Source organism: Balearica regulorum, chromosome 9 (genome assembly GCF_011004875.1).
Source record: "Balearica regulorum gibbericeps isolate bBalReg1 chromosome 9, bBalReg1.pri, whole genome shotgun sequence".
In the NCBI taxonomy this organism is placed as follows: Eukaryota; Metazoa; Chordata; class Aves; order Gruiformes; family Gruidae; genus Balearica; species Balearica regulorum.
In genome coordinates this window covers 3,092,079-3,118,722 of record NC_046192.1, presented here as the reverse complement: position 1 = coordinate 3,118,722, position 26,644 = coordinate 3,092,079, and the positions used below count along the sequence as shown (strand labels likewise).

The 26,644-nt window shown below is 44.4% G+C and overlaps 3 protein-coding genes across 7 annotated transcripts in view; 1 reads left to right on the top strand and 2 right to left on the bottom strand.

Annotated features, from left to right (window-relative positions):
- The window catches only part of INPP5D (inositol polyphosphate-5-phosphatase D), a 56,831-nt gene extending 50,087 nt beyond the window's left edge, over positions 1 to 6,744 (bottom strand). For all 4 annotated transcript variants that reach the window (XM_075760821.1, XM_075760822.1, XM_075760819.1 and 1 more), the window contains exons 1-2: positions 6,586 to 6,744; positions 4,694 to 4,925 (exon numbers count right to left, since the gene is read on the bottom strand). In XM_075760821.1, the coding sequence (XP_075616936.1) occupies positions 4,694 to 4,827 (134 nt within the window). In that variant the 5' untranslated portion in view covers positions 4,828 to 4,925; positions 6,586 to 6,744. The remainder of the gene's footprint in view (positions 1 to 4,693; positions 4,926 to 6,585) is intronic.
- Positions 6,745 to 7,323: 579 nt separating this feature from the next.
- The window catches only part of NEU2 (neuraminidase 2), a 35,774-nt gene continuing 16,453 nt past the window's right edge, over positions 7,324 to 26,644 (bottom strand). Inside the window, exons 2-5 of one of the 2 annotated variants that reach the window (XM_075760814.1) lie at positions 12,717 to 12,921; positions 10,111 to 10,975; positions 8,243 to 8,346; positions 7,324 to 7,377 (exon numbers count right to left, since the gene is read on the bottom strand). In XM_075760814.1, the coding sequence (XP_075616929.1) occupies positions 8,303 to 8,346; positions 10,111 to 10,975; positions 12,717 to 12,921 (1,114 nt within the window). In that variant the 3' untranslated portion in view covers positions 7,324 to 7,377; positions 8,243 to 8,302. Of the gene's footprint in view, positions 7,378 to 8,242; positions 8,347 to 9,867; positions 10,976 to 12,716; positions 12,922 to 26,644 lie in introns of those variants that run through there. The other variant, XM_010306296.2, reaches the window with a different exon arrangement.
- Positions 23,099 to 26,644, top strand: part of NGEF (neuronal guanine nucleotide exchange factor) — a 52,550-nt gene continuing 49,004 nt past the window's right edge. The window contains exon 1 of the mRNA XM_075760802.1: positions 23,099 to 23,279. The gene's annotated coding sequence lies outside the window, so the exon portion shown is untranslated. The remainder of the gene's footprint in view (positions 23,280 to 26,644) is intronic.

Here is a 26,644-nt window from a genome sequence, read left to right as displayed (position 1 = left end):
AGTAGAGTGGGCGTCTCAGGAAGGAATGAAAAAGCAGAAATCCAAAAAAGACAGGGCCAAAATCAGCAATGAATGAGTAAATTGAAGGGCTAGTATGTGCATCGACTTGTATTGGAAAAAACAAATAATAGATTTCAGCTAAATCACAGTAAGACAGCTGATTGCTAGGAACATTTTCCTGCACAAATCCTAAACAACAGCCTAAATGAAAATCCATCTTGCTATCCTGGTGCGGACGCACACTGCACATGTGCATCTGTAGATCAGCCATAACAAACATTTTGTCCCAGTTAAATTCAATTTGATTCATATTTAAGGGGGGATGGAGGAGTCTTTTGCCCGGTGGAGGGCCACGTTAATGCACAAGAGCCCAAGGGAAGCCTGAGCAGTGCTGTAACGTGGCAAGCATGATCTTCCTCAACAGCTGCTGAGCTTTGTGGAGCTTGCCCAAGAAGTGTTGACTAAAAATACATTTTTACCTTTCTCCCAAGTGAACAACAGATTGATCAAATCTGTGAAGTCACTTAGAAAGCACTCTGTTTAAAACATACAATATGGCTTTAAGCCAAATGATGCTGGTTTCAACCTCTTCCTCTCAAAGGGAAAACCAGAATCCACTCTTGGAGCTTCCTTGGCTGTAACAGAAACACTGCATTATCTGTGGAATCATCATGAAACGTGGGCTGAGGTCAGCCCCCCAGCTGGGGAGATCAGGCAGATCAATAAAACATCCTAATCTCTTTTACAATTATGCTGTGAGTCTATTAATCATATGCCTTTCAGAATCACTCCATGCAGGAGAGAGAAAAAGAGATCACCAGGATTTTAAGCAGCCTTATACAAGAAGTCACAAAGAGCAATTGGAAATGAAAAGAAATTACTCATAAATCATAGCTGAGTTTTTCCAGCATGTTTGGAGGATTTTGTCATGTATCCACATGAACCTGTAACTTTTGATGGCATTCATACAAAGGACACAGAAGAATTAGAACTGCTCCCAGAGCTCAGTACCACTTCACCAAACAATGTAAGACCTTTTCACCGGCACCTATTCATTCACACATCTGAGGATCTGGTACAGAGCTGGAAGTCACAGACATGATCCCCAACTGCTTTGGATTGCCACAACACTGCCAATTTCACCAAGCCCAGGGCAATCAACGCCAGATGCCCCAAGGAAGGGTATGGGTTTTGTTTTTATCTGTCAATGCAGTTCTCTTACACAATTTCCTCCTGCTGATATGCAAACAGGGCTAAGCAGAACTGCTCATGCAGCTGATGAGAGAAAATTTGTGTGTGGAGATTATGAAACTGATAAACGAACCAGCTCAATGGCTCTTGCGTCACAAGAAGACCCCCCTTGTTACCTTCACAGAAAGTGCCCCATCACACAGGCCTTTCGAGGCTGCTGTCATAATACTTGTAAAGAAGTTTAAGCTGAGGACAGGTAAGATCACTGGAAAAACAAGGGAAGAAAGGCTGTTGGGCAAGACAGGAGCAAGGAGGAGCACTTCCTAGGATCAAAAGCAGGAATCCTCTTTAGCAGTCCTCTAATTTAGTGCATGTGGATGGAGAAGACTGGGACTCACTCAATTTCTACCCTTGGGCTTTCTCTCCTCAGCATCCTGACTGTCAAGTTATGTGGTCCTAATGACTGTCACATTCCAGGTCCTCCCTAAAAATTGGGTTGAGTTGAGAATTGCTCAACCACTGTTCAGGCAGTCTATGGCAGGGGTAAATATAACATCAGCCTCAGCTTAAACACGTCCCCAAGTACTTTGTCATCTCTCTGTCCTCTCAACCACCCAGCGCAGGAAAGGGGACACAGCTTGTATTTTCTCTTTCCTCTTCTGCTGTACACATTTTTATGCACAGGTGATGATGTGCATACTGGGAGCACCTGGAAAGCCTGAACAGGACTGCCATGCTAAGCATGGCGCTAAGTGCACCATGAGAGAGGTCATCCCCACAGGGGGTTGGAAATGGCATCTCAGAGAGGGATCCCAAAGCTGCAGCTAGGCTTTGAGGGTCATCTCCAGAAGTGCTGTTAATCCTGCAGCCATTCACACACAAACCACCACCAGGAGATCCCCTGGAGGAATGATACCAGTTCAGGTACAGCATGCTGTGAACACTAAACAGGTTTTTTTTGATTTGAGGATCCAGGCGGTCCTCTCCAGGTAAGTTAAGGAACCCATTTCTTGTCAATAAACTGGCAGATCAAAGGATCCAGGCACAGAGAAAGGAGGAGGAAAATAGCTTTGCTTCTTGCCTTTTATGGGGCAGTGTGACCAGTAGAGCAGAGGACAGCAGTGCAGGGGAGGAGCATTCCCTCTGCGTTTGCTGACTGTTGCAGCTCTCTGCTAAGTTAAATGCTGCTGCTCTAAGTTTCGGAAACGGAGGGGAGGCACTCTTAAAAGGCCCTGCAAATACACCTCCCTTACTTGTCTGTATTTATACAAACCCTTTTTTCCTAAAGCAGCTCTTCAATAAAATCACTATTTCATTCTATGATTTAATAATAAGTGCTTTTGCTGGATTTTGACTGATCTGCCCAATAAACATTAGCTTTGTAGAACATGATGCTTCTTTTTCCAAGCAAATTTCATGGGTTTTTGTTTTCCTTATCTAAACACAGTTGACACTTTCTCACTTTCAACATAATTCTCTTTTTGTGAAAACCTTTTGCAGTCAGGCTTTCAATTCCCCTCTCATGCTTTGCCTCCAGCCTCTCTATTTTTTAAACAGAAGTAACTGAAGAGCTCAAACTTCAAACACCTTCCAGTCAATAACACAGCTGAAACTGATACATCTCTGAGGAAGTTTTCAGCTTCAGCAAAGCTGCCCATTTTGTCAAGATGACATTCAGAAGGAAAGACTTATGCACCACCTTTAACCCTTTCTCTTCACAAGGTAACTGCAAACCAGCATAAGCCGAAGGCTTATTAGGTACTTCGACAGAAGTTTGTGTGACATTTCTCAGACTGTAATTAACGCCAGCCCTTTGCACCACAGATCCAGCTGCTCTTGGCTGACAAGACTGGGTGCTCCCCGTTTCTTTAATCAAGCCATTCATGTTAGCCATCTTAGAATGGATTTAAGAACATAACCTTTGGCTCCCGGTTCAGAAAATTCTGGTCATGATATTGTTTCTATTTCCTGATCCCACGTCTCTCAAGTCACAAAAGGCTTTCAAAGTTGGCTGCGTAAACATTTACAATGGAAAAACTTATGCAAATGCACATTAGTAGACATTTTTACAGCACCTTCCCTTTCTATAATCCCCACCATCACTCCGTAAAAATATTTTGTGTACATACTGGTTACAAGGCAAATCAAAGGGGTCATACTAAAAACACTCAATGGAAGCAACAGTCTATTCTAGCAAAATGTTCCCTGACTTGCAACTGGGGCCCTCAGCCCATGCTACATGATTGCCCCTCCTTCCTCCTGCTTGTCCTAGCTGTTCATCTGCAGCCACCCTTCCTTGCTCTGGTCCCTCCAGAAAGACAAAACTCTTCCCCGTGATATTACAAACATCTTAACAGGCGGGCGCAGAGGCTCTCTGCGCTTTGTGAACAACCCCATTACCCAGCCACCGATCTCTGACAGTCCAACACCCACGCTTACAGGGCAGTTACCCAGCCTCATGCTTTTCTGCAGATGAATCCTCTGCAGCAGACTGTGTTGTCACCAGAACCCTGACCTCAGAGACAAGCAGTTAGACCATAGTTATAAACAGCACCACCACCACCTTTACCACTGCAAGAGATAGACTTTGAGAAAGAAACTACACTGACAAACCTGCCTGTAATTTTATGTGGGGTAAGGATGAAATAAGTTTTATTAATCTGCTGCACAATGGCAGCAAAGAGGATCTGGCAGGCAGAACAGGGTTCCACAGAGGCTCTCTTGATCTCTCCTAAGCAGAGAGCAACTGTCTTACCTCTCTGTAATGCAAAGTCAAATGCTTCAGACTTCATCTACTGACTTCAACCTCCTCTTGCCCCCGCACTCCTGCCTCCAGGAGTAACACCTGCCCCTCACAAACCCAGGGCAGGAGGCCCTGCACTCTGTTCCCCAGCTCCAACCCAGAACAGGGGGTCAGGGCATCCAGCACTTCCCTCCCTATTTCCCACATGAAATATTTACCCTGTGAGCCACATTAATGATGCAGGTAGAATCACCGCTGTGCTCTACCACACACAGCTCCAGGAATTATTTCAAGCCTTTTGCTGAATGGGACGCGGCATTGTACAAGCAGGTGGGTCAAATGCATACTGAATCAGAACAAGAGAAGTCCCTGGGAGGGTACCAAGCTCAGTACTTGAGTTGTTAAATGTTAAACCTGACCCAAGTTGTTAACAGGCTCAAAGAGGTCAAGAGGTTATTTTCTCTCAGAGCACAGCCACAATATCTTTGGTTATTCTTTCCTTTTGAATCAGGGGCAGGAGTAGCATGAGCAGCACAGCAGTAAAAGAACATGGGTTTGTTCAGCCTGGCTCTGCTCCCAACCCTTCCCTACGCTGTGGCCCAGTCAGGTGAGACCAGCCACGCTCTGGTGTGGGCTGCACCTTCCCAGCAGGTACCGTGGCTGTTTGCCTTTGTGCTGGAGAGAGTGCAGGGGGTAACACCCTGCATGAACAGGGACAAAAGTGTCAGCATGAAGCACGAGGTTGAAAGCTGTACTTACAGCACGCAGAGCGCATATGCTGAAGCAATTGATTCACTGGCCCGCACAAGGAAACTGCCATCCTTGCCTACTTTGGAGAGCAGGTCTTCGGCTCTGGAGCGAGTGATGTTGCCGTGGTACCAGCACTGATCCATCGCTGGAGCTGGAGGAAACCCGAATGCCAATACAGGAGCTGCCAGAGCTGCCTGTGTGTCTGTGTGTAACAATCAGGCAGCTTCAGCTCACCAGCTTCCTGTTTCAATAATACAGAGAGGGAAAGGAAACTCAGCCGCGGACAACTTCCTCAACTCAAACAGCTCAGAGAGTGAGCGTGACATGTTCCTGCAGCCCCCACTCTCCCTCCTCATGCTGCAGCTGAAGCGACTAGCGAGCCCATGTTCCCTGCCTTTCCCTCCCCCTTCATCTCCTAATACTCTGTATCAAGAAGTCCCAGCTGGGGATCCCTTCTGGTCCCCCAATAATTCAGTCCCCTAGGCTTCGGTGGCCTGCCATCTCATTTACAATTTCTTGCCAGACCCTTTGAGTTTCCATCTTTTTCCTGTCTGTCTGTCCTACCCGCTACAGGTGTCCATGGGGAATAAATAAATCCCAGACTGATCCGAAACACACTGTACTAATGGATATTTAGCATTGACTGCCCCATTCCTGCCTCACATCTATCTAGGTGTGAGGAGGGAACTTTGAAGAACTGGAAAAAAAAAAAAAAAAAATAGCCCTGCTCATGTTTCCGTGCACAGAAGCAGACGTAGCGGCTGATTTGCTCTGGGGATTTGTGACCGAAGCTCCCTGCCAGCTACTGTGAGATGGATTCAAAGATCTTTCCTACTCTAAATCCCCGAAGGTGTGACGGAGCAAAGCCATGTCTGGCAACCTGTGTCAGAGAGGGCAGAACTGGAGTTTTCACTTCCCTTTTCTTTGTCTGTACATCTGCCTCTTGTCTGTGCTAGGTAGCATGCTCAGTGCTGCATCTCCAAGGCAGAGCAACGAGGGGCACATTTGCAGCAAACAAGGGCATCGCATGCAGGGGCACTGCCTGCATGGCAAATTTGGTTGCCCATCCTGTACCTCCAACCACCCTGCCTTTGAAGGCAGCACTTCTGCATATTGACGTTTGAGCTGTACCTAAAAGCAGGAGCTGAGCTGGGACTCTGTCTGGGACTCAGAGTAGAGAGGGAAGGTCCCCAGGAATGGCACAGACACTGCCAGCACTACGCAACCCTCACCTCCTGGACCCACGAGAAGCGCTGGAACCACAGTACCTGGATCACGTACAGAGTGCTGCCCCCATAGGCAGCATGGGCAGCAAGGCAGGAGAGAGCAGCCTATGACTGAATTGGGCGAGACTAGAATTTGTGGTTATGGAGAGGGACAGTGAACCAGTACAGCCCAGCATTCATCCCTGCCAGCCTTCCTGGTACTTTCAGTCATCCAGACATCCGCTCTGCAGTGTCCAGCTTAATCTCTGCCACTGAGATTAAACTGTGGGCGCCAGCAATCCAAAATTGTGTGGCCAGCATAGGACCCTGCTAAATGGGCAGAACTGCAATGTGCAGGGCTTCCTGTCCATGCTGAGCAAGCACTCTCTATCGATCAAAATTAGCTCAGCTGGACCTGCTCTTCAGCTTCACCCAGATCCGCATAGGGCTTTAGGAGTCAGGGTCCCATGGATTCAGGTGCCTAAACGGAGTCAGATGCTGAATGCCATGAAGTGGCTCTGCATGGACAGTAGCTGTAAGATCGTGTAAGCCAGAGTGGCTACAAACCCTATTGTCTCCACTGAGAAGAGTGTCTGCATATGGCAAAGGGACTGTGCAGCTCCTTTGACATCCTGCCTGGCCATAGTGTGCTGCTGGCCTCACCTGTACCAGCTCCTTGGGATTTCTGATACTTACAGCAGCTTCTCGGGAACACAGTTGCAGCAGGAATCAGAACAGCTCTGAATGTCAAACCACCGCTTGACCTCACCATGGTCTCCATGCAATGGACCCATATGTTGACACAGAGATGACAGAGCTGCTGCACAACATGAGTTTTGCTGGAATGAAACTGTGTTTGGAGAGTTTCTCCTGATCTACTGCAAGTAAACACAAGGTAACAGAGAAGTACAAGCCCTGGTTAGACCTCTGAGACTGATCAGCTGTATATTTAACACTTAACTCCTGTCTGTCCCACCACCAATTTAAGTTTTTAGCAAGCTGCTGCTATTTCCTACAAATATGTGGATCCCCTGTCCAGCCACACACAACTCCTTGACTTGGAGACATAAACAAGGGAATGGGAATCAAACACATGTGACAATTGCGGCAATAAGGCTGGTTTCTGTGAGCTTTTCTTGGTTCTAAAAGAAAGCACAGTACAGCTTCAGCTGCTCAAAAGGTGAATCCCAATCCCCTAACATAAACAGCTCTCTGATCCCTAATGGCTCATTCACGACACTGCCTGAAGAGGAAATGGTGTCTGTTTTACTTCTCATGGCGCTGGCATGTGAATTCTGCAGCGCTGGAGAAAGACTGATCCCCGCGCGGTCAGCTCACAAGTGCCTGCGTAGCCTGAACTACCTGATTCCCAATGGACAGCAGCAACTTCTGTCCCACACAAAGACAAGAGGCTGTTCTGCAGCAGATACTTATACCACTCATTTTCTTTCCATTTGTGCCTGTGGCAGAGAAGGCTGGTGAGTAGATCTGAGGAAGAAAAGTTTAAAGAAGTTATCCAGAGGGGGAGCACAGTGATCAGCCAACACAGGCCTAAGGTTTTCAGAAGGAAGAGGGTACACTTCGAATAGTCTACACTGTCATCCCATGGTTGGGACAAAGCACCCAAACCTTGTAAAACAAAAGATTAATGGGTTGATCTGCAAGATAAATCTAACCCAGACTAAACAGAAGCTTTTAGATAACTGCAGCAGTAGTATTTCATTTAAATTTACTTGAGAGAATGAGGCCACAGGCAAAGAACTGGGACACGTTTTTGATGTTGGATAATCAAAAATTGCAGTCCTGGCAGTCTGTGGACAAAGCAAACATTATTTTTCCCCACGTTAGGATATTATTCCAAGCTGTCTCTCAGATATTGCAACAAACGCTTCATCTAAACTGGGTCTGCAGCAAACAGATGTCCAGGTCATATTGTACCAACTAGCTGTGAACTCACCAGCCTGTCCAGGACCAGTGGATAAATAATGTCTGTGGCATCATTCAAAATGCACATTGATCACCCAAAATCCCCACATATATCCAGCCTGTGCAACGCATCAGCAAGGGCACTGCCAGGCTTGGTCAGATCAAAAAGTTCTCAACTATGCATTTTCATGCCATGAAACAAAAGTATTTCATAGTATGCCTGACGAGGGAAGTTAAGTCTATAGGACAGCAGTTAGCTTTGCTAGAGTCTAAATATAACATTCCTTCATTAGGCATCAGTAACAGGCTCTTGGGCACAAAGGTGTATTTAGACTCTGGCCTACATCTAAAGAGCACATGAGTAATACCCACAACGTACTGGTTGGCTGAGCCACTCTGTGCTACTCCAGCCCAGCTTACTACTGACCTGTTGCTGGGGAAAGGCTCAGCAAATTACAGGTGTATTTGTGAAGGCCATGAGATCTCTTCACTCCCTTGGTACTTGCAGCCTCCATGTGCCCTGAAACAAACCTAAAGGGTGAGAAAAATCAGGGCCCGTTCTCCCACTGCCCCTGAAAGTCATCAGCAATAAAAGGCAAGGGGGGGGGACACTGAGCAAGCAGAGACTCACAGACCTGAGCAGCAACAGTGCAAAGGATCCTACAGGACCTGCTAGTGTTCCCCAAAGGGGATGTGTTCTGAGAACGCTCTGGAAAGCGGGTATTTTTCTTCACCAACAGAGCAAACAAACATGTTTTCCTTGGAGCCATTCCACACGTGCACGCACACAGAATATAGCACGTAGCAAACAAGCACAGACTGGTTCATAAAGCAGAATTTTGTCCAGAGGCAGGGGTAAAGCTTTCCCAGCTCCATCTGCTCTGACATGTATCCCTTGATACATGTTCATTTCTGGTCACTCCCCTTGTCTACTGAATGCATAATGTCTGCTTTCAAATCACACCGCAGCCTCAGAATAGTCTCTCTCTCTCACCAAAACTGGGCCTGTTTCCTTCAGAAACCTGCTGAAAATCTGTCTATGTTGGAAAGCCTTCCCAGCTTGAGCACTCTCAAGCTGCTCTGGGCTTGGTCAGGTCCCCTTCCTCTGACACCTGTGCCTTGCAATTTGCTGGAAGTGGGGTACGTTATTTGTTTGACACACTGCCTCATATGCCAATAATACTCTGTAATAACAACAGCCATGCTTGCAAGACATTGGGTTGTCAGCAATAAGAGCAGTTGCTGTGTGGAGTTGCTTGTGTTAGAAAGACCAGCAAGTATTTCCCTTCCTGACTATAAATTGGGAGCTCCCTCTGCAGACCTGTCCTGATCCTGCAGTTTCAATACAGGCAAAATGCCATTTTTGCCACTTGCCCTGTCCCCAAACATGGGGCAGGGGGGATTCTGGTGTCCTGCATTGGTCCTCCTGTCACTGCCCAGGGAGAGCGAAGAGCTGGAGCACACGAAGCTGTGGTTTTCTTACACATAAGAAAGTGCAGCTTCTTAGTGCATTGTAAGCAAAAGGGCAAATAAGCAAGAAGATACAGCATGAGAAGAAAGAAGTTAGACAGAAGTCCCGGTGCGGGGCGAAGAACTTGACAAGGCAACCCCAAATCCACTGCAGAAGTGTGCAGAGAATATCCCAAGAGCATGGCATCCCATGGCCTCGCTGAAATGAGAAGACAGCAAGCCCTGAAAGCTAGAGTTGCCAGCATGCACTATGCTGACTGCAAGGAGCCTACCTAACCAGACCCAAAGCAGATTTCTGAAGATAACTGCAGATATAGGGCAGTAAGCCCAGCATCCTCTCCAGCACTTTCTCCACAGCTTGCTAAATACAGCTCAGCATAGAATTGCTGCCCTCTATTCCCACACAGTCCCTGCACTGTCAGCGTGCACGTCCCTAATCGAGCTTATCAGAGACCACAAGGTGAGAGGCCCTATACAAAGGTCACGCTTGTTTTGAGCACGTGATGTTTAAGATGGCAGTCGAAGGGAAAGGTGAGAAGTGAGAACAGCCAACAGAAAACAAAACCAAACACATGTTCAGTTTTAGTATGTTTAATAGACTTTGTAATCTACAGACGCCACAAGCCAATGCCAAACTGAGGGTGCAGAAGGAGTGAAAAAAACCCCTTTTGCTGAAAGATGAGAAGTGACAGTGAAAAGAAGTATCAGCAAAAGTGGTTTTCAGAGGGATGCTGATGGAAAGGCTCAAGACTCAGCACTCTGATGGAAAGGCTTGCTTCAAAGTGAACATTACAAAGATTATCTCTTCACATTGTTGGTGAGTACCATACTCAAAGAGGCAGGAGAACAAGGGTGAGCCATCTGGACCAATCCCCATGTACTGCAGATCTGAATATGCACACAGGCCCTTGAAGAGGATGCTTGGTTTTGTCCAGTGTGCTGGATTTAAAGGGGTTTTGTTGAGGTAAACTCCTAAATCTCTTCGACCCTTTGGGTCTGTAGGATGAGAGTAGAGCAACCAACTATCTTGGCATCTGACATCAGAGGGAGGTGGGAAGGCAGTAACACTTCCATGACATCCAGAGGGAGGTTCTACCAGCATTTCAACCCGCTGGCCTCCCTCAAAGTCCACCCCATGGTTGTAGCTGACAGCCTGGATTCTGGCTCCTCTGCTGCTCCTTGCATTGCAGTAGAGGACCTTTCTGCCACAGGTGTGCACCTCTGCTACCTGGCACTCCACCGCGCTCTCCTCCCCCACGAAGTTCCCCATCTCCCATGTCTTCCCGTGGTCAGAGCTGATGAAACAGAAGGCGTGAGGGGTGGGATGTTGCTTAGGGTCCAAGATACGATAGGCATAGGCAGGGATCACAAGGCTCCGGGCCTCGTTGAGCAACTGTAATCCATGACCTGGCCCCACTGCAAAAGTGGCCCAGTTCTTGTACTCGGTGCTAATGGTACCATCGGTGACATCCTGGGCAGTGCTCCAGGTACGTCCTTGGTCCATGCTAGTGACGTAGCAGAGACGTACCAGGTTGATCTTTGTTCTGAGCTGATGCTGCTCAGAGATCTTCCCTGGGACAGCTATGAAGAACAGGATCAGTTTCCCTGAGACCTCATCGTAAACAGGACAGGGGTTCATAGATCGGTGGTCCTTCAGCTGCGCACTGACAATGGTCTCCATGCTATTCCACTGCCAGGGCCCATGCGAAGGGAGACAAGAATGAAACATACTGTTACAAATAGATCCACATTAGGGTGTAAGGATGCCTGGATAAAAGTTACAGAAGAACATGAGAAGAACAGAAGAGAAGCAAGTTAGTGGACAGAGCAAGAAATGGGAAGAGAACATACTGGCATCACCAAATGTACGTGAAAATTATTTGCATGATCCAGTCCACGTGCACTTCACTTTTTAATTCCTACTCACTGAGGAGCTGATAGCTCTGAATCTCAATGCAGCTGGTGTCTGATGACACAGTCTAAAAAACTACAGTAGCTGAATTTTCAGAAATTCTCACAAATATGTATATGAGACATAGACATGCCTGATGGTAAAAGTGTACTGGAACAGATGCCATGCCGTGTCAGTGCTTCTTCAGAAGTCAGCTAGATAACCGAGCCCTTTTCAAGTATCCTGGGTGCTGACAAATTCCTTTTCATTCAGACTCCTATTTCTCCATTTTGATCCATGTGTGAATGGGCATCCCAGCCTACACTGAGACACCTTGCCAGAGATGACTGCATGGCTTTACACACACTGGTGTGGAAATTTGGACCACAAATTGTCCGACACAGAAAATAGGTCGCAGAGCAGGTATAACTACCCTTCAAGTCCTGCCTTGCTTTAAATGAATAGCACATAACACAATCACAATTCTAACACTAACAATACAAGTAGAAAATTATTCCTACACAGAGTTATTGGTTTGGTAAAAGAAGCAGTATTTTCCAGTAAGATTATACTAATTCTACTTTTAGATTTATTTAAAAGATTATACTTTTCTACCCTGACTTGCTGATTACCCTTTTTGGTCATGGCTTATCTTTTCTATTCAACTAGTATTAATTTTTTTGGAATATTTAATATTTCCATGTTAAGAAACGTTAGCATGTGAGCACAAATGACTAAGTTTACGGCAAACTGAGCCCTGAATTACAGGGGCTTGCACAGGATGTTACCTGAATGGTATGACACTGCAGGTGCACTTGAGAGGCTGCTTCTGCTAGGAGGACTCCAGCTCTTACAGAGTCTATAATCTAAGACAACTAGTCACCAATGAAGGATTGGAATAGAAAAACATAATGACTTTTTTTTTTTCCTCCAAGACATTAATGCATTTGCAAATGCAAAAAATGATTATAAATAGAGTATCCACCACCCCCAGTCACCCAGCGAGATAACTGTTAATAATAACTGGTGGATTAATAAGGTAGCCAATTCACTGGCACAGACAAACCAGACGACACTCTTTTGCGTGGGGAGACTAGCTGTTCTCAATTGTTTTTTAAACCAGAAATTAGTCCTAAGAAGATGAATTAAAAAAATAGTCACCGATTACTAATTCACTCCTCCCTGTCCCTGTGCCACTCCCCATTTATGCATCTCCTCCACATCTTTGCTGTCGCAACAGGGCTTTTGTCCTATCTCTCTCTACTTCCCCAGCTCTGTGATGATAGGTCAAAGCCATCCACAGAAAATAATCTGCTCCTGCCCCGCTTTAGTCCCCCCCAACAGCTGCCTAGTCATGGGGTTGAATCCCAGCGGTTATAATGACACATGCATTACTTACAAGCAGATTCATCTCCTGTAAGTGGGAAGAAGGAGAAGCTGCCCTCTCCCTACAGCAAGAGGACAAACACATTCAACTCATTTGGGGACAGGGGAGTAGTACAGGCGGGCAGTCTCACCCATTTTCTCCCCACACTGGTACCTGAACGTGATGCATGGTTGGGTCATATATGCCTCTGCGCATCGCTATTAGCTTGGCATGTTCATCCACCACGTCCTCTCGTTCCTCAGCAAATGCCAGGATGATGCTGAAACGCGGCAGGTAGAGCAGGGCTGGAATTCGATAGCTCCAAGTACCATTCTGGAATAACGTCTCTTGCTTCAAGACAGGAAATGAAGCCATTGTGCTAGAGGGAAGAAGACAAAAATGCATTGCATTTTGATCCACTCTTAGCCCTGCAAAATGTGATGGGGCAGAGCCCACCACTTTTTGCCCTCCCTGCTCAGTGGAAATTGTCCCACATTGAAACATAATTTCTGCTACTTGCAGCTTTGTCTTTTTCTTGTGCTTTTCCAAAGAGAACCCATGTGTTGCATACTAGCTGGCAACACAGACCAGACTTACCCCAGGAACAGCCTGGTTGATCTTACTGGAGTGACGTAAGGTAAGTACACTAAATACAGTTAATGAAAAAGCTGTCTGTGGTTTGTTTTTTCTTTTTAATTAAATTCACAGGCTGGGATTTTTGTGGGTTTGCTTTGTAATTCAGAAGACTGTTGATAATCAAACATTATAGTATTTTCCCTCAGAAGGCCATTACTGTCTTTGTTGATGGTGTTTCCAAAACCCAGCACAGAACTTCTGCTTTGCCAAATACGAGCTTAATATCCCGTATAAACAACGCACTGAGGCAATCCCTGACCCCAGCTGCACCCCTATTTCAGGATTGTAAGCACTGAGCATGAAAAGAGAAGGAAAGAGAACATATCTCCCCTTGTAAGATTAAAGAACGGTCTGAATGGTGTCCCACCACATTGGGTGAGACTTCGGGCCAGGCAAAAATCTTGTGGTCTGTACAGTGACTTAAAAGCAATATTAGGAATGCAAATATGAGGGGGCATTTAGGGAAGCTGCTTCTATGAAACTAGTCTGTGCTATGCCCCCACATAGTCTCTCTTCCTCTCCTCGGACCCACTCAGCCCTCTGTCCTCTTACACCCAGCCTCTCCTGTGAACTCATTTACTCTGATAAAAACCCACTGGCTCAGGGGAATTATGTCTGAGAAAAGAAGAGAGAAAAAAAAAAAAGAAAGAAAAAGGATTTCTAACATGATACACCAGAAACTGAAGGCCTGAATATCCTCTGCTCAGTAGAGAGGGGAGGGGAAAAAAGGAAAAAAAAAATAAAAATCAAGCCTTAGATCTCTGACGCATTGAGTGGGTAGGATGGCAGGGAGAAGATGACAATACACTATGAGTAAGAAATTCAAATGCCTCCTACCTCGGCTGAGGCAAGACTTGCTGCGCTCTTCGTTGAGGATTCTCCTATTTACCTAAATCTTGGAAAGCGCTGGAGTGGCTATTGGCCATGTATCAGATCCTTATGTCTTTGAAGTCTGTCTTGATAATTCAGGACCAGAGGGAGGCAAACTGAAGATTGCTTATGCAGCTGCAGAGTGCATGTATCTACCTGGAGAATAGTTTCCACTCTTCCGTATTACAAGAGAAAAGATTATATTAGCCAGCATAACTAACATAGACTTGGTTAAACCTTTTTTTTTTTTTTTTTTTTAAACCAGTGCTGATTACTGAGTTAGGACAGCACAGATAAACTAAGTTCATCCTCCTCAGACACGACCATCACATTATGCTCTATCCAGATCCATAGCTAGGCAGTGAGTACTCAAATATTCCCTGCTTTCACTTTCTAGATGCTATTTAATATCAGTGAGATTTTTGAACTCACAGCACTCATCAAAAGGGTCTGAACAGCGCTGTTTTAGCTAAAGCCAGCTGTACAGACCCCGGCTATCCACAGCCCCATTGCCGCTCAGATGCACAGCCACGGGAGATAGAAGCCTATCTCCAAAGGGCAGCTGCTTGCTCCTCACTGTCACTGATGGTACAGCAGTCAGACACGGCAGCAGCAGCACTGCTACTATACAGAAACGTTACCAGAATTTGACTGCAGCTATCCATGCAACGACTTGAAGAAAATAGGAAAACCTTCCTAGAACAAATAACTGTGCTGTTCACTACTTACCAGCATGGATCTGGCTATTTATATAGACCACAGTCGTGGCTGTGTTCTCATGGCTCCTGAAACAGAAGCTCACTACAGTGCTTCCAGACTATTTAAAGGGAGATTATTTAAAGGGAGATTAGTCAGCCTGTCTAGTGCAGCACAGGTTCCCTAGCATTCCTGCTCATGATGCCATTCTGATATTGCAATCCTGCTTCAGGGCAGGGCAAGAAGGCCAATTTAAAAAAAAAAAAAAAAAAAAAAAGAAAGAAAGAAAGAAAACAGAGAGAGAGATCTGTGCTGCCCCACAAAGCCCCCTATCCAAAGCCAAGAGACCATGGGAGGCTGTGCTGGAGCTGAGTTCCTCCCATATGAGCCTGTCATCTGCACACATCTCTAGGCATGCTCTTAGCCCCTCCGCGAGATGTGCGGGGTGTGTGTCACAACGCTCTTCCTCTTATTGTCACATGGGGATTGAGGGAAGGTGGGATGTTGAAAGGCTGGGAATAGCTGCCATAGAAACAAGCCTGAGGTTCCTGGACACAGCACCCGCAACTATAATCAAGGAAAATACTAGAACCAAGTGACTCTTCCTTCTATTCAGAGACTAAACAGAGATATGTGCAGTGTGTGTGTATACACATATACACACATTTGTATATATACTCCCTACACACAGTGTGGGTATTATGTCTGTATGCATATATATACACACATACGCACTATGTATCCATCTGCAGAGAAACTCTTCCATCCTTTTTTAAACACACTTAAAGTCAGTATTCAGCGTCTTCTACCTTCTCCCTCACGGAGCCTCAAGCAGAGATTGAGTCACAACAGTTTTAGTTTCACACAGAATTGAAAATGCAGAATCTTTAAATAAGCTTAAAGTTCTTAATATATATTTAGAAAAAATAGTGCTGCTTTAGTCATTTCTCCAGCCAATTGAAATTGATTTTTCTCTTGACCTCTACCCATTTTCAAAGGCAAAAATCACGATCTACACTCTCCTGAATAAAAGAGAAATAAAATTAGCAAATCATTGACAGGTCAGCAAATTATCAACAGAACAGCCACATGAAGAGCGTTCAAAAGCTCTAGCACTGCATGAATTCATATCATACATGCCAGTCCCTCTGAGATTAAACTGCCAAGGGATGCATGCATCCATGATGCTACTTTGTTCCTAAACCCTACTGAAACAGCACCGGCTGGCCAGCAAGGAAGAAGGTAACGGTGATGCAGCCACCAGGATCTAAGGACATTGGCAAGACCAAGTTTGTTAGACCATGGCAATATCTTTTGAAAGACCAAGAGCTATAACTGGAAAAAGACAAACTTCTGGGTACACAAAGGCCTGAAATACAAGCAGGAGACTGGAGAGCTGTACACAAACCAACAACAATTGTTCAGATCTGTATCAATTCAGTCACCCTGGAGAGAAAAGTTAGCTGTAGCTTTGTGAGGTAAAGGGGTGAGAAAGGGGAAATGGAGTTCATACAGTTACTTTTTCCTAGGAGAAAAAGAGGTAGCTGGTAACCTCTTCGCAGATGACAGAGATGGTAGTGAGGAGAAGGGAAATTTATCATGTAGCCATTAAGCCAGTATTCCCTTCTGCATTTTGGCATTTATTGGAGTTTCGCATTTTTCTGAGGCTTATATTTGAGAAGTGTCCTGTTCAGGGAGACTGATGTTTACCTGCAGTTCTTCTCCAAGGCACCAGGGAAGCTGCTGCACTGAAATCCAGTACCTCACCTCCAGATGGAACTGGGCAGAGGCACAGTGAAAACACACAAGGGAAAGGGAGAGTTAAATCGGAGGAAACCATTACTCATAGTTTGCAAGTTATACAGCTGTAATCATTTCCAAAGCAGAGACTGCTTCCAGTACACCAGAAAAGTCAAAAGAAATAACAGTTGTCAACAAATGAATTGATGACAGATCTGATGCCTGGAGGGATTCCAAGTTGCAGTAAGGGATAGGTGCTGATAGGCACCAGGAGAGGGTCCTTGTTCCTTCCACTTCTGTCCTTCAAGGCAGCTCACATGGACTTGTCTATAGAGCAGGATGAGCCCTTGCATGTTTATTTGCTTTAACCCTCTCCAAGAAAAGTGACTAAAAAGGATAACATTTCCACTGGCCTCGGCTTCTGTAAAACCTGTCCTTAACATGTTCAGATTCAAGCTGAAATGACAGTATGTCTTTAAAAACAAACAAGCAGAAATGAGATAATATGCTGAACCCCATCCTTTGGTCCCTGTCAGAGTGCTCTGCACTCTGTGCAGGAGGCAGCTTGTTCTTGAAGGAATTCAGATAGATCCCAAACAAACTCATCCAGGGAGGTTTTGGGGGAAAACACAAACAAAAAAACCCAAGAGAGTCATGTGCAAAACCCAACTAAAATTCTGCTTTTCAAGGCAAGCACAAAAATCCAGGTCCAGTTGTTCCCTACTCAAGATCAGACCTGGACTTACAGTGTTTTCCAAACTTGTAAAAGTCAGCTAAGTGCTATGCTGAAATACATTTCTTCTTTCACTTAAAGAAGACATTTCCATTGGGATATTGCATAGAGGGGGGTCAAGAGTAGCCACGTTCCAGCTGTATAGGGCTAAGAAAGAGGAGACCCAGTTTGCTTCTGGAATACTTGCTGCACAGTGTGTTCCTGTGTGCAAGCCTTTCCTCCTAGCTAAACAGTGTGACTGTGCCTATTTCTGCCAAAGCCCAGCATCAGACTGCTTCATCTCCAGCCTTCTTATGTACCTAGACCAGATCCTACACTAAATCTAGGCTACAGGATTTCTTAACAAGCCAGACAGCACACATTTATTTAGTCCAATAAATTACCCTCAATGTAAAGTCAGAAAGGAGAGTTATCAGAGAGACCTGCCAAACAATAAACTTTAAACAAACTAAACCATTCAGAATTCAAAACTGAAAAAGCACAAAACTGGAATAACTTTTATCCAGCAGCCAATTGGATTAAACTTTTTAACCACACTAGAAACAGAAAGTTTTTCTTGTGGTAAAAACTTCATACCACACTTACAGGGGGATTTTCAGCTGCCCCAGTACATGCTTTCCTAAGTAATCAACCAAGTTCTGCTTTTAACGTGCTGTGGCTCGGCCTGGCAGTAGCTCCTCTGCCTTAAAGTGCAGGTTTTCTTAGCACTAGAGAGGAATTACATGAAGCAGCAGTATTTTTCTTAGCATATGTTTGGTGGAGGAATAGACAAACTGCACTCCTACTTGAGCCTACAAAATGTTGTATTTACCTTTTTAGTTCCTAGCAACATCCATTGTTATAAAAAAGGTTGTTGTTTTCTTTTAAAAAAAAAAAAAAGAAATACCTCTTTCACTCTGTGTCTCCTGGAAGTCACGTCAAAGGGGGGGGGAAAACCCAAACAACAAACCAAAAAGCACTCCTATTGGATTAGATAAAAGGGAGGCTCACAACACTTACCAACTAGGTTCCAACCTGCAAAATTATTTATATTGGCAGCAACGTCAGCTGTCTCGGATCCCCAAGAAAGGCTAGCAGCTGGCATGTATACACAAGCTGACATTTAAATAGCAAACCTGTTTTGCATATAAGGGGAGGTTCCATGTAAGCTGGACAAGCACTAGGAAAGACTTTTAAATTATCATAGTAATTAAACAGCATATTTCTACCTGCATGGATTGACAGCACTGCAAAACAGCTGCTGTTTCTAATGGTTATACAGTTCAGCGCACTATCCTATTTCTTGGTCCTCTTGTCCCCTTGTGCTGAGGAGGGGAAAGTTCCTCTGGTCCCAGCATGCAGACTCCCAGTGCTTCCTCTCAGAGTGGTCCTGAGCTCTGGGAAAGTTTGCCAAAAGAACCCAGAAAATGGTTATAACCAGCAGGTGATGGTGCTGTGATAATCTGACCTATCCCTCTGCCAGCTCCACACACCTCCAATCCATCAGCGTGCTGTTTCTGGATGAAGAAATGGGTTAACAGCAGAGTCCCCAGGCAGTGGTACAGGAATGACATGCTGGTGCATGCAGATACAGCTCCCAGCAGCCTCTGTGGAGGGGTTACCAATGCCAAACTATCCCAGCAGCTGCAGTCAATGAGCTAATGGGGAGAGTCAGGCAGAGGAACAGAGAGGAGAGTATGAGCCAGGGTCCCAGCTGAGGAAGAAGAGGATGGCATTACCTCTTCTCCTAGCTGTGCCCTGGCTGGCTTAGAGACAGCACCTGCAGCTCCTGGGAGTACCCAAGCAAATGATTTCACAATTACCTTGTGCCAGTGATCTAATATGCTGCTGCTGTCAGAGATGAACTTTCCTATCCCATTCCTTGCTGTTTCTTTTGCTTCCCCCCTCTTCTCTACTGTGTTTCCATTGCTGCTATTAATGCTTCTTGTCTCTGAAGTGATCTGAAAACATGCGTATAATGATCCCGCAAACAGATCTTGCTAATAATGAAAAAGGAGGAAGAAAAGTCTCCTCATTTGATGGCGTTGTGGTTGATCTGTGCAAGCCAAATAGGGAGTTGCAAAGGTGTGGATTTACAACCAATCAACCAAATTAATGTAATGCTTCTGTGTTACTATCTTTCCTCTCTCTTGAGCAACTCTGTATCCCTTCTTGTGCCAACACTGATGCTCATCTTACCTTGGCATCAGAGGATGTCAATCTGGCAGAAAACTACTCCATTAAAAAAAAAAAAAAAAAGTGAACAGTTTTCTGCTAGGTCATTCTCCTGGACTGCGTCAGCAAGAGTCAAACAACCAGGAGGATCTGCAGCAGGAGAGGGAGTAGAAACATGAAGCTGTTGACAGGAGGAGCAGACTCACTCTCTGACTGGCAGCTAGCCATTACATCAAATTAGCTTTAGTTTTACATCGTAAAACCACACCCCATGTTTACGAACCTTGCCTAACTGGGCAAGTGAAGTATTGCCTTAACTGAGACGTGCAAGAGAAGCCTGAGGGTATTTGTATCTCGCTGCTTTACCTGGAAACAAACAATAGTCAATGCAAGGAAAAGTCCCTCCAGAGACAATGGCATTGATATCCACTAGATAATAACTTTTAACAGTGACTCCTGGAGAAAATCCAGAGTCAAGTAAACCAGAAGCAATTAAGGAAGGAGGAGAGACACTAAAGATGCTGCTAAGGTGCAGTCTGCCAGAAGGCCAGACATGAATGATTGCTTTATGAGTTTCTTCACCTTTTTTCTGCTCCCTGGCTAACAGCAGCGTTACTCAGGTGGTGTTCTGAGTCACACACTTCACTTCTGCAGCCAGACAATACATAAATGCCCGTTTGTTTAATAGAAATCACCTTGCCCAGCTGCACCTTAAAACTGGTTCTCCATCTCTTAGAGTGGGAAGTCCCAAACATGGCTTGCTGTGGTGGCAATGGTTCCCTGCTCTACGTTGGCAGCACACATGTGGCAGAGCGGCCGTGCCTCTGGCTACCTCCCACCTCCCCTTACCATACCGCAGTCCTCTATCTGCAAAAAAACCTCCTTCATGATTAAAAAAAAAAGTACTTTTTCCAAACAACATGTTGTGCACTGCAACTGTTTTATGAAATCATTCCTTGCTAACTATCAAAAAATGGATGTCTCAGTGTAGACGTGCTAGGTTTGATCCTCCCTCTTTCCTTTTAGTGTAAATCAAAATCAGTGTCACCAGTGAAGTTTAAAATGGGTATAGGTCTGAGGAGAATCAAGCTCTTCAATTCTATTGTTCCACACTTACTTCATTGCCCTTATAGCTGATTGTTGTAATGAAAACGTTTTTAAAAAGGTTAAAAAATGCAAATGGGGTGTGTGGGTGCATTAATAAGAGGATATAAAAATAATGCAGAAGATAATATAACGACAGAATACTGAACAATGGAGCATTTGCATTTGGAGGACCATGTTCAATTTCGGGTGCCACCTCTTAGGAAAGATATAGCAATAGCTGCAAATGAAGGCTAATAAAAAGAATTCTGAAGCTAATGCTCGTGAGCATATGTGAAAAGAAATCAGTAGGAAAACAAGAGAGGTTATATTTAATGAGCGATATCTAGTCCATTAAAAATTATCAATGTATATTTCCCTTGCAAAATGTTCAAACCTGAATCCACTGATTCCTTACACTATTAGAAAGGCAAGCCTGGCTCAGGTAATTCAGTATTTTTGCTATGCTATACAGTGTAGCAGCTGTCGTCAGGCAGCTATAGTTAAAATCAACAGCTCTTCTACGGAGTCAGGCCGTGCAAGAGAGCAATTACACAGTTTTGCAAATTTTCAGTTAAAACACTATGGGCTTCTCTCCAGACACTAGGGAATATGGTATAATTTGTGCAGAATATAAATCCTATAGACTGGGGTCTGACCAAAAGTCTACTCTGTCAGGAGAATAATAATGAACACAACACGCAAATGCTAATGGCAGAGCTCTTTGGGAAACAGGGTTCACTGGACAAGGAAACATCCACCATTTTCTTTTAATTCCAATTCTAGTTAAGGAAATGAGCCCATTTGAAAGCAGCACCCCACTATCCTTATCAGCTGTAAGAGCAATGCATATGAAGAGCAGGTAGTCTTTGGGTTCATATGATTTCACACTATTGACTCCAGTTAAGTTACTTTTGATTTCCAGCAGGAGGAGTAAGCAAAGAATAGTGCTGCCAGTGTTTCTTTCCCAGTAAATAATAGCCTTTTTAAACTTATTTCCTCTCCTCGTGCAAAGAATTGGGCAAAACCCAAAAAATGCTTCCTCAACCCAAAGGAAAACAACATCACTCCATAGCGGACCTTCTGACACTCCACGGTGAGTTGTGGGTTTGTCACAGGGAAATTTCCTTACTCTGTCAGAGACAACGTCCAATAAACAGCCTGCTTATGATACACATTACACCATTTTTCCATTTACTTTGCCCATTTGGAACAGAAAAAAAAAACAACCAAACTTTATTTTTGTAACAAAATGAATGGCACAATCTATGGGAAGCAAAGGAAGAGAGGTGGTGAGATTTACATACAAAAAGGGGATTGTAAAAGCAGGATTTACTTAGCCCTCAAAATAGCAACACTGGGAAGGACTCACTGGAGCAATTTAATGACTGGAAAATGCAATAAAACCGGAGTCCCTTGCTTCACGTACTCTGCCAGTGCTGGGACGCTCAGATTAGCAAGTCTGAAGCACAAGGCTAGCTAGATTCACCCTGAAGAGACTCTTGCGACAGAGAGGAGCCCAAATTCCAATACACCCCTCATTTCTGTGTCCTGCTAGCTCACAGACTGGAGTGCACAGGTCTGATGGTGACCTTGATTAATCATTACAGGATTAATTGCTGACAGCCCTCTATGCCAAGGCCAGGCCCTCAGCTGATGTAAAGGGACACTGACATTGGTGACCATGAAGCTATGATGACTGACCTCAGTTTAACCAAAGCTTTACGTGATGAACATTTGGCCTTCCATGGAGTAGGCTGGGTGCACAGCTGCATTTTGAAAGGAATAGGATAACATTGTGACCCATTAAAATATTTTGAGATGAACAAGGAACTTGGCAAGTTCAGTGAACTTCAGAAAGAAAAAAGAAAAAAACAAAGGAAAGACTAGCATTGAATTCAGCAGGCAATATGATACTTTTTGTAAGAGTCATTCAAACTGCAGGCTTAAAAATACCAAGGGAGTTATCCAAGGATAAGGGAAAACTTCTCTCCCAAGTATAGCACTGCATAGGTATCTACAGGAATTACAGGCTTATTTGTCTTCCTTTGAAGCACTGGGCCCTAAGCTGCCCGCAGAAAAGGGACAGTCAAATAATAGCAAGCAAGCCCAGTGGAGAGAACAACAAATGTAAGCACAACCTGAATAAGAAATCACAGTATTTCAAGGGAGAAAATTATCAGGCATTTGGATAAACAGATCCAAAAGGCCTTAAAATAAAACCAGGCTGGCTCTGCTATATCCACCCCAGTGCCCAGGTATGTGAACACACATGAAATTAAAAAAAAAAAGGCAATCTAAAAATAGTCATAAACATTTAGGTCTTTTCATCTCAAATGGCTGTAAATAATGTAAAGTGAGAGCAGTTTCTCAGCCAGTGGGCCTTAAAAGTGTAAGCAAATACTATTTACTGTTTCCACTTATTTGAGTTTGCAGATTTGGACCAAAGTTTCACCCAGTTGTTAAAGATTTATACGGGAGGTTTAACAATGCCCTGTCATTAAGCCTTTGGCAGAAGCAGTGCAAAGGACGTTCAGGGCATATTTGTACTAACTTATCTGGGTAAAGGGAAAGCTGTTCCTTTAAACTATGTTTGCTGTGACTCTGGAAACTGAGCAAACAAAGTCTGAGGGAAACTTCACTCATAAGCAGAACTGACAGAAGGTACAAGGACTGAAAGACAGGGATCTTCTGTAGGACATACCTACTTCTGGATTCACAACTGAATTGCAAATCTCTAACAACTTGGGGGAGTTTAGACCAGACTTGTTGGACATACCTCATCCAATGGCAAATGAGAGACTGGTTCAGCCCCAGACTGCCAGGTGAGTAAAATTCTATTGGGGGGGGGGGATGCTGGAAGATGTGAGGAAGAAACCTCAGGCCACAAACAAAGGCACAAATCCAGTGCCCAAGAAAGAACCGACTTTGCTCTTCAAACAAAGTCACACTGAAGGAGTTCTGTGCAACCCAGACAGATCACAGCCATGACACTGTTGAAATACTGGCTGACAGGGAGGAGAGACTCCATTGGCACAACTTGACAGGCATAAAAACCACCACAGGGAGGAAGCCTGGTCAGAGAGGAGACCCAGCTTGCACAGAACAGGCATTAATGTGACCAACTAAACAGCAAATATCCCCAAAACCAACCAAACAACCAACCAAACTGTGTGTCTTTTTCCAGGGGCAGGACACGTTGTGATTTTTCCTGGCAAATGTTTATGTGTGATCTTGCTTTAAAAAAATATATAAATAAAATAAAGACAGGAAATATGAAAAACAGCCTGTTTTCCTCCTAATGCCAGGCTGATCCTTCCCCTTAGCCGATCTTTCCTTTCACTCTCAGGAGACCAATCGCTGTGTATTCAGTATAGCTGTGAACTCCATCCCAGCAATTAGGTATATTTTTAAATGTACAAAGTAACCAGGGACTCAAATCTCATAAGAACAAGCTAGTTCTTGAGATATTAAACTATTAACAGATTCAACCGTTACAGTGAAGCTGCCGCTTCCAGATCTAGTTGAAAGTAGGAAATTGCACTAAAATAACAAAAAGATTTTAAAACATTTCGTTGAACTTGCCAAAAGGACTAATTGGCTGACATTCATTTTAAGAGATGGAGAGAAATTTTATTTAGGTCTGATTTTCTCCAGACTCCAATTGGGACTGATAAATCCAATCCACTCTAAGACCAACTGTAAATATAGGAGTATGTGTGAAATGCCACAGTAATTGCTAGAAAAGAAGCACCCAGAGACAAAACCCCCATTGTCCCACACTGCCATAATTTGGAGGGGACATTTGCAAGACAATGGAAAATGCTTTAACTATATAAATACCATTATCTGTCACTGAATATGTGGTCAATGCCTGGGGTTTTCACTCAAATTCTTCTTTTGGAAGTAGCTTGTTCTATAGGCAATTATATAATAATTTTTACCACAACAGTGCCTGGAGGCAGTATTTCACGTTTCCAAGCAGCACCCCATGGAAGCAGCCCCATTAGATCTAAAATAAGAAAAATTGATGAGACTCAGTAAAACCTAAGACAATCTAGAAACCTCGTCTCCTCCCTGCCTTCCCTTTCCTAGCCAAAATCATCTTTGAAACAGATGTTTATGAATAAATAGGTCTAGCAGGTTACTCAATCCGCAAAACTTGGGCTTTGCTGTTCCAAAAGGGAGAAATTTCTGAAACAATGACCCCTTCTTAGAAGAAATTGCAACCAGCTCAAATAAAAGTTAGGATGAGCAACAGGGACACTGAGGAACTAGAAATGTAAACAAAATGCCTGCTTTTTACCCAGGGACAGAAATGTAGGAAACATGCAATGAAAAATAACCAAAAAAGAGAGAATTCCCAAACTGGTTCATTTTTTTCCTTTAATTACAGTATTGTCCAGAGCTCTTTTGAGCCTGTCAGGCTATGACATGTCATGCTCTGAGTTCCTGCTCAAGTAACTCAGAAGAAAAAAAGACTATGGGAGAAATACAGGAGTATTCATAAACTGTAGTATACCACTCCCAGTCTAGAAATAGGGAACCAAGACCCAGGGAAATCCCTGTCATGGTCAAGATTGCCCAGGGAACTGCAGCAGAGCTGAGAAATGAAATCTGCACTCACAGGACCCGATTCAGTGCCACAGCCACGAGATTCACTACCCTCATCCCAGCCTTCTTTCTGTGCTTAAAAACTGGGGATGAAGAGGAGGGTAACAACTGCTGCTGGAAGGTCTGAAAGGGAAAGTTTTGCCAGTCTTTCGAAGCACTTGGGTAAAGTGGGCTACAGAGCTATGGTTTAGGAGACCATGTCACTTGTTTGACAAATAATTGAGACTTCCTGTGGATGCACATGCAGCCAGACAGCACTGCATGTATGCCTGGTTTTCTACAGTGCAACGTTGTCTAGTGCTGTAGCTGGCAAAATGGAGGCAAATGGGGGGAGATTCTGGTTGTGATTGCCTAAACTGTGAGCTAGTGCCTCAGTCCTAGGACAGAAGAGTCTGCTCTGCATTGGGAGCAGTCGTCCTGCAAATCTTCCCTTCCTTCCCTGGGTCCAGGGTCCTCCCCTGGGGCTAAAAAGAGCCCTTCTGGAGGAGAATTTTGCATGACTGATGCTGTTTGCTGCAGTTTCCAGAGTTGTCTATCAAGTATTTTTCCTGAGTTACTAAAGACACGTGCAATCAGTATAACAGGCTATAAGAATAGTATCAGCTTATGTCAGGTTTGAAATTAGCTTGATGCAGCTGACAAGGCTAGCCTGGCACAGCAGCACTCCAAACTTGCCTGGCATTTCAAACCAGTAGAAACCAGTCTAACAGGATTCTGATGTCTTACTGACTTCTGGCTCCCTTGAAGCTACAAATTTGCAAGCAGATTCACCAAACAGGCACTCTTTGGACCCTCCACCCAATAACCACTGAGAGAAGAAAAACTGAGAGCTCTACTATTCCTTGATCAACAAAATCAGCCCTCTTCTTTCCCTGCTTCTGTATGGAACCTTCAAATAAAACCCCCTTTGAGTTCTTACCTCTCTGCAGTTCAAATAACCACCCATGTTCATTTCTTCCATAACAAGTGTCTCATAAACAACCAACAAATCTAGAAATAGAAGTGGAAATCGTTATAGTTTTCCCCAAGAGTAGCACAGGTGTTGTCTGCCCCAGGGACACTGGGCCTGTCTGCTTACTGACGAGTCTGTCTTGAAAAGCTTCAACCAAGATACCTGCTAACCTCCTCTTTTAAGTATTATTGTATGCTTGCATAGTACATTGGTATCTCGTGCTTTGAGGCTATGTCCTGTGATTTGCACCTAGCCCTGAGTTGATCGTCACGTACTGCCCCCAGTCTAGGAGATGCAGTGATTTAGTTTTTAATTATTCACTTCCCTTCCAGGGATAAGCCTGGAAAACCTCATGAGTTTTAGACCACAGCTACTTAGCAACAATTTCACTATATCTTCTAAGCAGAAAAAAAGGAATGGGATGGCGCCACGGGCAACGACATTTCATAATTAGCAGGAAAAAGCAAAGGGGGCTTCCTCTACAGGCAGAAATTCTTGTTAATATATAGACATATGTCAGAGATGTCAGAGGAAAAGGATGAGTTTTATACCTTTTACTTCTCGAGATTCTCTCAAAACCTTCAGGCAGGGATGTACTTTCACCATTGCATGTGCACTAATTTA